Raw genomic sequence first — 13,339 nt, 5'->3', positions numbered from 1 at the left:
ATTTCTATTACTGCAGTTGAACACGTCGTGCATGCTTTAACACGTCGATTGTCAGACTAATAATCGTGAAAATCCGTACGAGGTTGAAATTCTGTTTCTATACAATTAGAAGTGACACAATGTAACATTTGTGGCAGTACTTAATTTTGTGACTTGTTTAGAATTTACCACTCCTATCCGGATTAATTTTCTTTGATACCTCACGTTCAGGATTAATTAATTTAATTCTTCAGTGAAAATCCTTGTCACCTATATACAGGGTGTCCCAAAAATGTTGTAACACCTTGAAAGGGGTGGTTCAGGAGGTGATTTGAAACAACTTTTTCCTTAGCGAAAATGTTGTCCGAGGTTTCGCAGCAAACCTTGGGCATTTTTGGGACACCCTGTATAGGTGACGCGGCGGTCGACATATTAATAAGTGAAGGCGATTTACGAAAATTATTTAGGAGGCTTAGACAAAACTGAATTTGAATATACAGTGGGTGTAGAAAGTGTTCGTACACCGATCAATTTCCTAAAAAACTATGTAAAATTGTAACTTATTAACTTATTCTTTATAAACAATGACATTCTACATATTCTCGGAAATCTCTAGAATAGATAGATTATAAAAAAAATAGCTATTTATGTAAGTTGCGAAATTAACAAGAAAAAAATAATTAATCGATAGAAATGTCGAAGCAATAAGTATTCGCACAACTGTTTAATTTTTACAACTTCATTAAAAAAAAAGAAATTTACATTAATTTACAAGTATATAATATTTCCTTCGTTGGGTTTCTTTTTGATTTTATAATTATTGTAACTTTTCTAAGGATTAAATTAAGTAAATTATTAGTTATTCGAAGTGGGATCTTCTTCAATTCCTTTATTAGAGCCATTGTTAAAATTACTTTACTGGAAATTTGATGTTTTCTAATTCGTACGGAGCAATAAACTAATGTGTTTACGTTACAAACTCTACTGTAAATGGTTCGTCATAAGAATCGTACAAGTACTTATTGCTTCTATACTTTTACCCACTTTTCGCATTTTTTTTTTGTTAATTTCACAAATTATATTAACTAGTAAATGTTGTTTGGACTATATCTATCTTAGACATTCCCGAGAATATGTAAAATATCATTGATTATAAAAAAAGAAGTTAAGAAACTACAATTTCACACAAATTTTGGGGTGAAATTGATCAGTGTACGAATACATTCTACACCCACTGTATGCTTGTGTCTTCATATGAATAAAAGTCGGCATAAGGAGTTGGCGAAAAGTGTAAACGGTTTCTGTAAAACCCTGCGGATTTTCGAATGGGTCAAAACGACTCCGTAAACCTAGTTTTAATCGCGTTCGGGTCGTTTCGCGCCAAGTCGATTATTTTCGAACTCTAATTTAGGATTTCGTTCTCTGTGAAACTGACCTCTTCCCTCACTTCCTGAACGTGTATATGGTACCCTCTTATCACGCCGTTTTGTTCTTGCGACTTCGGAGGTTTCCATTCGACGTGTATCGCGGTCGAGTTGATTGGCGTAGCTTTCACGTCCTGAGGATCTCCCGGCACTGGAACGCAACGAAAAGTTAACGCGTGCACTTTACGCCACGACGTGTGTCACACTCACAGTCGCACGCTCACTTACACATAGTCGCAATCGCACGTGAAGGGGGGTTGGGGGATTAAATAATATCGTAACCTGGAAAACTTATTGAATAAAAAATATTAAACGTTTATCAAAGAAAACAAACGACGGGTTGTAATCTGTCCGACGAATTGAAAAAGCGATTAAGAATAAAAGTACCGAGATAGAAACAGAATGCAAAGAATAATGCGTGACGTTTGTTACGCTGAGTGCCGATCGAATTATCAACGAACAAGTATGTAAGTGTAAATTATTGCGATCAAAAATGTAAATGTAGACTGGAATCGGTTGTAATTTAATTACCAAGTAGATAGTAGAATCATTTAGTGGTGTATTTATTACTAAAAAGTATTTCCAAAGATATCGATGTGATTCGAAAGATTTCAAGTTTCGAGAAAGTGTCTCTCGAGTTTGAGGAAAGTGTCGTGGCACTCGACGTGTTGAGCGGTTGTTCGTCGGTCAGTCGATGGGTCGTCAACAAAAGCGGACAGAGTATAATGAATCGTTACGGCAAGAAGAAGTCAAAGCGTCATCGTATAGAAAGAAACGAAAAGATTGTGAAAAATATCGAATGCATCGCGTTTAAAGAAACGTAAGTGAAAACCATAAACGTATGCGAAACGACGAAAGAGGAATAATTAAAGAGAAAGTAATGGTGAATATGTACATGCTACCAATCACACACGGACAAAACGACGTACAAACAATATTACGAGGTACGCCGGAGGGGTACCTCATGCTCTACGTCCCTACGGCACGATATAATCCTCCATTTGAATACCAATAATGTATGTTTTTATTCTGCATTCGGTTTGAAAACGCGTATGTATGAACGGCCCGTATAATACGTCATCGGGATGCAAGCGCGCGGTTACGTTTGGACGATAACGCTACGGCAATATTGGAGAGTCCATGACGAGAAACGAAGCAGTTTTGTATATATACACGTATAATATGTGCGATCTACGATCATTGGTGCTTGGACGTGGATGAAACTTGTGCCAACAGAATCTCGTGCATTTGTGGGATTTTCTTTTCCTTTTTTAATTATTATTCCTTTTATTCATTTTTGTATTCGTTAAACGTGCAAGGACAACAAAATGTATCCCCCGTGTATTTACAGTTACCCCATGTCGACAACAAGCCGCCCCGATAATTTGTCGCGCGAGAAACGTTACCGCATGGTTTCCCTCTTCTATTATTTTTTAGTCGTTTCAACGAGTTTTCAAAGCCGTTTCGACGTTTCCCCTTTCTATTCGTCGTTTTCCCTCTGGATCCCGTTTTCTATGTTTTACACATTTCTGCCAACTTTTTTTGCCTTTTTTTCGTTCTTCTCTCTTTTTTTTTCTCTCAAAATCGATGCTCTATCCCTGTCGCGTGCGCGCGCGGATTCTGATTGGCGATCGACGCATGTACCTCATGGACGGTCCAGTATGCGACGTCGGAAATGTTACGCGGCATTACGCAGAAACGAAAAGGAAACCAAGTGAAAATGACAAGAACGAAACCAGTATCGGTAGGTGAAGAAGTGAACGAAAAATGGGAACGCAAAAGAACTCTCTTTTTTTTTTTTTTAAGGCATTGTCTACGTAGTATACTGCAATAACTGCAACTCTCTACGTAAGTTAACGGAAAACGAAAAAATGCGTTGCAAGGATGATTACGACACAAAGAAAATGCCAAAACGATCGCTGTTGCAACGTCGCTCGATCAAGCGATAGCCCCGCGATTCTATGCATCGACGCGATCGTTTCTAAACGCGCCATCGATTACACCCACAAATATTCGCCGTTAAGCGCAAAAAAATCAAAAACATGGCGAGCGCGCAGTCGCAAGGCGTTACACGCGAGAGCACAGGTTTCGCGTTTATAAATCGTACATATTTGCCGAGCAGCGAAAAAAAGATTGTGGGTGTTGAAAAAAAAAGTGACATCTCCAAAATGGTCTCTTTCTCGCAGACGTAAAAAGGTGTTAGAAAAACACAAACGGAGATTTAAAAAAAAAAAAAAAGAAAAAACAGACGATTATGCGAACGAGACGGAAAAAATGAAAAACTATACAGAGAAAACGATATTAAATATAGGAAGAAAATTCATGGCACAACTCGAGACGAGCTAAGAGATACTCACATTTTACAGCTGCGCCCCAAAAGTCGCCAAAAAAGTGGGAAAAAAAACTCGTAAAAATTCGTGTCAATTTCGCACGTATATTGAGTAGAATTATATAAAATATTTAGTATGTTTAGGCATATCAGTGGGTAGCATACTACTGATTATTTAATCAACGTCAACATTGCCTCTTTTTTTTACGGCTATTCGTTTATATCGTTTTGACTTAGGACAAAAAAAAAATATATATATACTTTTCTCTTTTTTTTTCTCTTTTTTTCTCTATGAACGTCTGTTCTGTTTCTCTTGTCGAAACACGCACACGCGCACTCGCTCGTTCAGTTCGTTCCCTCCCTCCCACGCGCTCGTTTCCAATCGTATCCATCCCCTGCGCTGTTTCGTAATATTTTTTATATTGGCTCTGGCCGAGGAACGTCGGTGGACAAAATTCTCTTTCGAATCGATCGTTAAATAGAAAAATATCGCTTGGTCCTCGGTTGCAGTTGGTCGCAGAGAGGCGGGAGATGTGAGAATATACCTTTTTTTTTTTTCTTTTGGCATGCGCAATCACTACTCCAAATATGAAATAACTAAAGGCTCATGTCCACCTGCCCCCTGCCGCCGAGAGAAAGACTTCTCGTTTGTTTTCGTCTATCACGAAACCAGAGTTTTCCTTTCCTTCGTGCGAGAAATGATCTTAATGATATATGACAAGGATCCGAGGCGTATCGCTACCTCAACCCCCAGGAAAAAACAAACCAATTTGCGCGGAGAATCGTCAACATGGAAACTGGAATAGTATGGAAAGCTGAAATTCGTTTACCTGGGAAAATATTGGACAACGATGTCGCATTAGAATCGATTGTTTATCAATGTCGATATTCTCCCTTCGATCCTAACAGAGATATTTAGGCGTCCCTTGTCCAGGACTTTAAAACGTAACGCGAGATTTAGCTAGTAGTGTACCTTAGGTAGTTTCCACGTTAAAAATTCTCCAAGGTCGATCTGTTTTCGGGGGTGGTTCGAGGTAGCCGCAAGCCTCGAGCGAACCAAAAGGAAAACGAAAGAATAAAGGCGCGTTTGCGTTCTTTCCCTCGCGGCACGAGGCGTCGAGAGGGAAGACCTATGATAAAATGTCTACTGAAAAGAAAGCTAGGAAGGATAAAAAACCATAAGATGTAAGAAGAAGGGATTCTGCTGGGGACTCGTGTGGTTCGGGACAGGGACGGGCAAGAGCTCATCGTAGACCGAGAACGAAGTACAATCAACATACAACAATTCGCTTGTTCGATCGAACAGCTCGATTCTTATTTGTTCATCACGAAATCTTTCATTCCGTTATTGGAATTCCGAGTTTCCCTTAACGTGTTACGGATAAACGGTTTATCTTTTGTTCGTTAACATCGAGCCGCGCGCGAATTTTGCCCATCCCTGGTTCGGGACGAATGAACCGAAAGGATTTTCCGTGTGTTGCTACGAGTATTGTCGTCTAAAGAGATCAAGATGAGTCGTGATAGAAAAAATTCGCGGATGCGCCGTCTTCTCCTCGTGTATCTAACGTAAAAACTCACGAATAAAAGATGAGGATACGAGGCGGAAGAATGTCTTCGAGGGAAAAATTGTTCTGCGTCGTTTTTCTATTTTTTATTCTTCCCCACCTTGCTTTTTTCTTCGGTTTCGCCACGCCAAAAAGTCACCCGCAAAAAACGTAGCCTGGGAGGTGATTTTTCGAGTGAAATGCAAAGGGACGTAATTTTCGTCGGATACGGTGAAAAATATATCCGTATCCTTTTTCCTCCCTTTTTCTGTTTCAACTAGCAGCATCCACCCGCGCCATTCATCCACGCAAAAATCACAAAATTCGTCGCAAAATAACGCACGTAGATGTGGCTGCGAAACGTAACGCGTGTCGTTTGGATCGGTCGGATCGAGCGTGCACGATACGCGATGTATATTCGGATATCGGATTGCTTTTTATTCTTTTTTTCTTTCGATTTTTGGTCTCGTCGAAGGCAGCTAGCGGATCGAGTTCGAAGGAGTCTAGAAGGGAAGAAAGATAGCATGCGTTCGTCAGGGATTTTTTGGTTTAATAGAAAAGAAAAAAGAAACGGAGCAGAGGGTCTGTGTTAGGGGTCGTCAATGATCGAAGTTCTCGATATTCTGACGTTACAAGCTACGTATACGTAAAAGAAAAAGACATGACTTTAACCGCAAGTCGTTAAGAGATATCAGATACAAACGTAAAGAGACATACATGTACAAGTGTAATACACTCTTTTTCTAGATACCTAGGAGAATATGTAACAAGTATTAATAATACACGATACAAAATATGTAATACGTAGATACGTAAATAGAATATATCATACGTAAGAATACAAAGAACGTATTATACATATCGAGTAAAAATAGTAATTCATATAATATCAAAGATATGATGTTTAACTTACAGAGACAGAAGATGGAGAAATGGGTCTGGTGTTGTTGGCATGCAGAGAACGAAGGTGCACGTATAGACAATATATAAAGAAGGGTTGGTGTCAGTGATATCATTCCAACGAGCTGGGTGAGTGTACAAAAAAAAAAAAGAAAAAGAAATATTAACGAAATTCCGCGTTAACGATTCGTCAGGTGTTTGGTATCGACCCGAGAGAGTACGTCTTTGGGGAACACGTTGATCGCTTCTTCGAGATGGTCTTCGTTAATTGTTGGTCGAGGGAGAGAACGTGTCAAATGTATAACTAACCTTTTTTTTCCCCGTGGAAGCTTTCGTCATCGACGACTCCCCGGATCGAGAAACCGAAATACCTTTGCTTTGCCACGGACTCGTGGCTGTCGAATAAACGGATGAAGATAACGAAGAAGATCGTATGGATATTGGTATTCAAATGTTTCAAAGTAAACGTCTCCGCGCGGTACTTCCCCTGCCCCGCGACACGATTGCGTTGTGCTGCTCGTCGTCCGATTACGTTCGCGCTCGAAATGCAGTGACGAGCTTACACCTGTAACCGGCGAGTGTTTCTCTAGAAAATGATAGTTGAGTTGATATTAAAGTAAATATTCTATAACGATAATTACTATAGAGCAAGACATATAGAATGATATACAACGTAAAACTCGAGTAGAAAGAAGGAAAATTAATTCCAAATTATTATTCATCACATTTTGCAACGATGTTATATCGAGACCCCTAGGATCGATTACACATCGATCACAGTAAAAATACCTAAATAGCTTGGGAATTTTACGCATTTATGGCCCAGACGATTGTAAAAATCATCCAAAATGCACCCAGGACACTTACACGAAATATAAGCGTTAATCAACGTACACTTTGCATGCGATTTCCACGACATCCGCCACAACTGCATCAAATCTACCCCTAATCTAGCCCATCCTGCGTTGGAAATTATCATTTTCTAGAAAAGCCCTTCGCTCGGTTTCGCGTTGGCTCCTCGCTGCGATATGAAACGCATTCGTCCAAGTGCCTCGCGATCGTAGCCTCGATAGCTCGAACTGTTCGTGCTACGAGATCTTGCTTTCCTCGTCCTCCCACGGTTTTCTGACGCGTCGTTTGCTCTTGCATCTTCTCTTTTACCCACTCGCTCACACATTCACGCGGCCGCCCCCGGCTCGTCGCGATCTCGACGCGATACGCGCTGCCACGCGTCCGTCGTGATCCATGAAAGTGATCGATAGACGTATTAATACCCCGACGGGATCGACGGTGGCGCGTGAAAGACTCGCGCTCGGTTCGAGATCACCTCGAGAAAGGTGCGGAATCATGTTGCACGACAATCGGCGGTGGGGGGTGCTTTTCGTGGGTGCTTTCAGTGCTGGTGCTCGGCACGATACATCGCATCGACTATCCCGACGACAATTGATATTTAGACACGCGTATAGATACACACAGGCACACGTGTACGTGTACGTGTGCGTGTACGTTACGCTTGATACCGCGGACGTCGAGCGAGTAAATATCGGGTGCGCATATAGTCGCTCGCGCGAGTACGCACGAACGAGTCGACTTCGTAAATACGCGCGCACACACATTCTCACCCACGCACACGACCTAGGTGCATGCGTGCACGCGAGTGCCTTTAGGCTGTTGGCTGTTTACTCGAAGCGATGGGTGCTTTTCAAGTAGTGCGTGATAGTGGTAGGCAATATAATATAAATAGATAGATGGACGTATATTCTACTGAGTATATAATACGGTGAATAAAGGCGTGCGTCTGCGTGTGGCTCTCTGTGCGTAGGTGCGTAAATACTCGTCCTTCTCCTTTCTACGCTCTTCTTTTTTTCTCTCTTTTTTTTTTAAATCATCGTGCGCGACACGCGTGTGCGACTTTACATGCGTGCGTGGTGGGTGCGAGAATCGAAAACGGTGCCCCGTGGAATGAAAGAGAAAAAAAATAAAAGGAAATAATACTCATTACTCGCGGGGGTGCCCCGTGCACACACTCATAGTGATGCTGATAGAAAAATGATATATATACGTAGATCGGCAATACGTTTAGAATAATATAATTATACTAGTGGTGGTGGTACTAGCGGCGACAAGTAACAATAACGGACGAGTATACGTATACACGACGGTGAACTTTTGTGCTTGACAATGTGCGAGCTTACACGGCAGGGTGCTTTCAGCAGTGCTTTTTATCGTTCCGCCTCGCTTTGCCGAGTCTGCTCTTAGAGGGTGGACGGCTGGATCGGTGTGTCCGTGAACGGGACAATGCATGAGGGGTGGGAAAACTCGGGAGTTCGAGGAGGGTGCGGGCGGTGACGATAGCGGCGGTAGCGCGCGTCGGTGCCGGTGAAACGAAAGAGGATCCCGGGCGTTACGCGGTGCCGAGTGCAAAAGGTTCGAGGGGAACGTCGTTAGAGACACGTCCCGCGCCGACTTTTCCCGCGACAATGACGCCTCGACAATGCTCTTCGCAACAAATGATTCCGATTTCGCGTCCAACCAAGGTCTTCGATTATTTTTCGAGACAAAAGAACCGACGACAGCCGGCTGCCTTTCTCCTGGCGATTCTACGCGTTTGTTCTCGATTCGCCGCGTCGTTCGGTCCGCGTGTTTTCGAACTGGAGGAAAAGCGTATCGCGGGTGTATCGATGTTAACGCGGCCGTATCTGGTTCGGTACGAGTAACGCTCGCACGGTCGATCGTCTATCGGTGCTTTTCTCTGTTTCGAGGAGATTAGACGAGAGTGGCGGTGGGGGCGGTTCAGACGGGGTGATAAAAGAAAGAAATGTTTGTCCATGCAGGTTTCGTCGAGGTATGGTAGGAAGAAGACGAAACGGAAAGCAAAAATTTCATCATGCATCGGCATGCCATTCATCGGATACCCGGGATTAATCGTGGTTTCTTTTTGGAGGGTTTGGCGGGGACTTGGTTACGCAGACTCGGCGTAGCTCGACGGTATGTTTTCTCGGGGTGGTTTTTGGCGGGGAGCTTCGTTGTGGAACGGAGTCTGGGGGGCGGGCTCGGTGGATGACGGTTGGCGTGGGTTCGAGACAATGATCGTCTTCGGGGAAGAGAGAGATCGGTGAAATCGGAGGAATCGTTAAACAAACGAAGGCATGCTCTAAACATGTGCAAACAATAGGTAGAACTAAATCTTAACTAAAGACAGAAGAGCCTTATATATCAGAGATATAGAAATATATATACATATATATATATGATGTGTACTGTAATATATGTATATATGTATATAGTGAAAAAAGTGCGTTATATATATATATATATTTTTTGTGTGTGATACATACGCTATAGTTTTTATATATATACGTAAGCGTTTCACTGGCAAGCTGCCGCCCTTTCTCTACACAGTCATTATTTCCAACCGATAAAACTTTTTCGCGACCGACCGAATTTGTAATTTCACGTGATGGCTCGCCGCAACAACCGTTCTCGTAAATGTTTTCCGTTTTTCCTTTAATTTTTCTCTTGTTTCTTTTTTTTTTTGTTTTGTTGTTTATTATTGTAATTGCAACGGCGAAAATAATGCTGCGGAGGATACATCGGGACGGTCAGCTTGGTCTCTATCTCCATAACACGTGGCAAGAGTGAGTCAACGAACTAAAGAGAGAAACGAAACATCTTTACTGACGAAACCACGGTAACCACCAGAAAGAACATTGAGCGTGAATGTGTACATATCATTAGACAGTCGATATAATACGTTAGTGCGAATAAATCTTAAAAACTAGCTGTTCAAAACCTGGATCATCCTCCTGCAAATGCTTTAAGGAAAGACAAAAACACGTGAGTGAGTATAATTAAAAGTATTAGTTAGCGTGTTAAATTGGGTATCCAAGTTTCAAAAGTAGGGGGCTCGGGGGGTTACAAAAAAAAAACCAACGGCAACGAACAAAGGGAGAGTTGCGATTAGGCCCTGTAAAAATAGTTAGAAAATACGGTTTTTCTTTTGCAAATTTATATTGTGATTAGTTCTTTTTTTTTTCTTTTTTAATTTGCAAATATAGCTGAGCTCAAAAATCGGTTATCAGCTTCTGAAAAATCCGTGGCTGCGTGCACCTGGAAAAAATGTCTGGACACACTAACAGGGGGGTTCCAGGGGGCTCGGGGGAAATCGTCAAAGAGGGGGGGGGGGGTGGTGTCTTCGGGAGCACAGAATAATCCGTGGAGAATTGTTGTCGCAAAAATCCCAAAAATATAAAATCTCGCCAGCCAAAAAAGTAGGGCCAACATGATTTTCGCGTCCACGTCGCGTAGGTGCCCGCGTCCCGTCGCAAAAAAAGTGGGAAATCGGGGGGTTTGTGCCAGAGAAGCGATAGGAGAGCGATATGGACCAGCTTTAAAAAGGAGAGAATCGCGAAAAAAGTTGTGCGCGTTCAAAAGTTGCGTTCGCGCGACAAAAATCAACATTAGTTTAGCAATCGAAAAAAAAGGGCCGCGTTTCGTACGTGTTGTTGTTTATTGTTCGCTTATTTTTTTTTTCTGTTCGCGTCCAATGATGACTCGACAGTTCGTTTCTCGAAAGCGTTAACTGAAAGATCGCAATAGGTGACCTTAGAGGGAGAAAAGCTTTACGTATCTGTACAATGTTATACGAGTCGAGTGAGATTCAAATGGAATAGAATACAACGATAATAATGTAATATGTAACGGCGAACACAGGAAAAGTAACAATGTCGAAGAGAAAAATTAGTCTATAGAGAAAACGATAGATAGAGAGATAGTGAGAGAAAGAGAAAGACAGAGACAAGAGTGAAACGAAAAATCGTAAACAGGGATAGAGTGTTGAGTGTCGGTTAGGAAGAGAGACAGGTTCGAAGAGACGTTAGCGGAATCTGAAATCGAAAATACATTTAATATATGTACGTGTAATTGAACGGTAGACCGAATATGAATATCACCGGCTCGAGATAACAGGGCGTGTCATCGCAACCCGCACTGGAATTGCGCGATTATCTTCGAACTGATTTTTGGCGGGCTTTTATATTTTTGGCTCTTGCGCGACGAACTATAATCTGTATCGCGATACGTCGCCTTCGCAAGAGTATCTTTATACGCGAAGCGTGGCGCTTGAAGTTCTATCGGATCATTCGTCGACGGTAATCGAACGTTTCGAATCAAGAAAATTATTTCCGAATTTCTTTTTCCATCGACCGATTTTCTCTTCGGATGTTGCTTGAATCGTTCGCGCGGCACGTGTGAAATTATGAAACGTTCGTGGTGAACACGGTGTCCCTGACGGTCGCGGTTTCATGCGCCACTCTTCGGGCAGCTTCATGAAAACGTAGAAGGGTTGTTAAGTTAACGTCAGTGATACATACCGTCCTCGTGAGTTCTGATCGTGATAGGATAACTCGGAGGTCCGTCACCTACGCTGGTCCCGGCCAATACCCAAATCCGGTACTCGGTCCACTTTTTCAGTTCGTCCAACGTAAATTTCGTGTCATTCAGTTTGATAGATATCGCCTCCGAGTCGGAGCGTCCGCTCTCGACGACTTGCAGCCTGTAGTACGCGATCCTCCCGTTCGATCGATCGGCAGGCGGGGGTTCCCATGTTACCAATATGGAGGTCGGGCTGATCGCTTCTCCGCTTACATTGCGAGGCGGAGCCCCGGGGACTGTATAACACTCAGTTATAGGGGGGAAAAACAAAACGAAAACGTGGTAGGGAAATCGTCAGCCATCGGACGATCGTGGCGAACTTCGGTCCTGAGTCTACAATCGAATGTCTGCGAGAATTCGTTACGACCGTCATCTTCGATTCGTCGCGATATCTGCTAACCAGCCTCGGTTACCGTCTATTCTCAACTGTTACTCGTTCTTAAGAAAACGAGCCGTTTGGGCGCACTTGCTAACGATACGCAGAGATTAACGTCACCCGCGTAAACTAATCGAAATTTTTTAAATGGCAGTCGAGAACGAATCGTCGCGTGTTCGAGTTGGAGTAACTCGGTGAGCTTCGAAGCCAGGCCACGTTCGAACCTGACTAACGTCGTGGAAAGAACTAAAAACATTACGTGACGATTGGTCAAGGTTCAGAGCGATGAATATCACTCAAGGAAAAACTCATAAGTCGATCCTTGAACAGTCGAAAAAGTACGTGATTAGAGATAACAAAAATTTGTAGGCCGTTGGAACGAGCGGTTAACCTCGCGCGCTTTACGCGCGGCCGGTCAACGTCGTTTTGCGTGCCTTACGTCGCAAGGAAAACGAGACAATGAAAAAACTGAAGAACGGACGTGTATATAAACCATACGTTATCGAGAATGAAAAGAGGTGCCCAAAATGCACACATATATCAATGCAGTGCTTAGTGCAATTTATATGTATGATATGTACGTATATATATATAGAGATATATATATAAAGTGGCATCCAAAAACGGCTTTCTTATTTGCAACGCATGCAATCATTCTCACTCTCCCACACTTCACGGTTCAACGATACTCTCTATCACCGTAATTCTCTTTTGTATCTTTTCTTCTTTTCTTTTTTCCCCCTTTTTAACCCCACACCCCTCCCCGCGTTCAATGAATTCACGGTGCGGATTACCTTTACCCCGTGTTACAACCGATTCTTCCTAAGGTGTCGCGCAATGATAGCTTACGCTACTTGCAGGAGCGTCTAGCGCTACGGCACGTCCCTACCTGCTGTGCCAGAACGATCCGCGATCGACCCCTGTAGCATTCATGGAATCTCGAGCATTCGCGTGCCTTTGGTTTCGTCCTCGTCGTGCTACAGGACGATCGCGAATCGACCTCTCTACGGCACTCCTCGCTGCGTGAACTCACTTCTCCCTTTTCGTACTGTTCTGCTGGTTGCTTGGTTATCTGCTTACCGTACGGTTTCGTGCGAACCGGATATGGAATCGTCGTCGCTCCCTCGCCTCTCTGACTCCTCGCGGCCAACCAGACGTAGTACAGCGTGTTAGGGTAGAGGCCCGTCAGGGTGTAGTTCTCGGTGACCGGTATCCTTCGATGATGCTTCTCCTGAAAGTAACGAGTTTCGATTGACACATCGTTCACCGGCAATTTTACATAGAACCGACTTCGCGTCACCGTGTATTATTTCGTAATTGAATGCGATATGAACCTTTTTAATTCAACTACTGG

The 13,339-nt window shown here is 42.9% G+C and overlaps 2 protein-coding genes across 8 annotated transcripts in view; both read right to left on the bottom strand.

Moving 5' to 3' along the window:
• Positions 1 to 13,339, bottom strand: part of LOC128892540 (tyrosine-protein phosphatase Lar) — a 175,458-nt gene that overhangs the window by 14,145 nt on the left and 147,974 nt on the right. For 5 of the 7 annotated variants that reach the window (XM_054153049.1, XM_054153047.1, XM_054153048.1 and 2 more), the window contains 3 exons: positions 13,066 to 13,216; positions 11,549 to 11,845; positions 1,415 to 1,554 (listed from right to left, as the gene is read on the bottom strand). In XM_054153049.1, the coding sequence (XP_054009024.1) occupies positions 1,415 to 1,554; positions 11,549 to 11,845; positions 13,066 to 13,216 (588 nt within the window). The remainder of the gene's footprint in view (positions 1 to 1,414; positions 1,555 to 11,548; positions 11,846 to 13,065; positions 13,217 to 13,339) is intronic. The other 2 variants (XM_054153050.1, XM_054153051.1) reach the window with 1 other exon arrangement.
• Positions 1 to 13,339, bottom strand: part of LOC128892558 (ATP synthase subunit d, mitochondrial) — a 164,094-nt gene that overhangs the window by 51,089 nt on the left and 99,666 nt on the right. The gene's annotated exons all lie outside the window — the stretch shown is intronic.

This window comes from Hylaeus anthracinus, unplaced genomic scaffold (assembly GCF_026225885.1).
Source record: "Hylaeus anthracinus isolate JK02 unplaced genomic scaffold, UHH_iyHylAnth1.0_haploid 12002, whole genome shotgun sequence".
Lineage (NCBI taxonomy): Eukaryota > Metazoa > Arthropoda > Insecta > Hymenoptera > Colletidae > Hylaeus > Hylaeus anthracinus.
The sequence above is the reverse complement of the archived record's forward strand: the minus strand, read 5'-3'. Positions and strand labels throughout refer to the sequence as shown.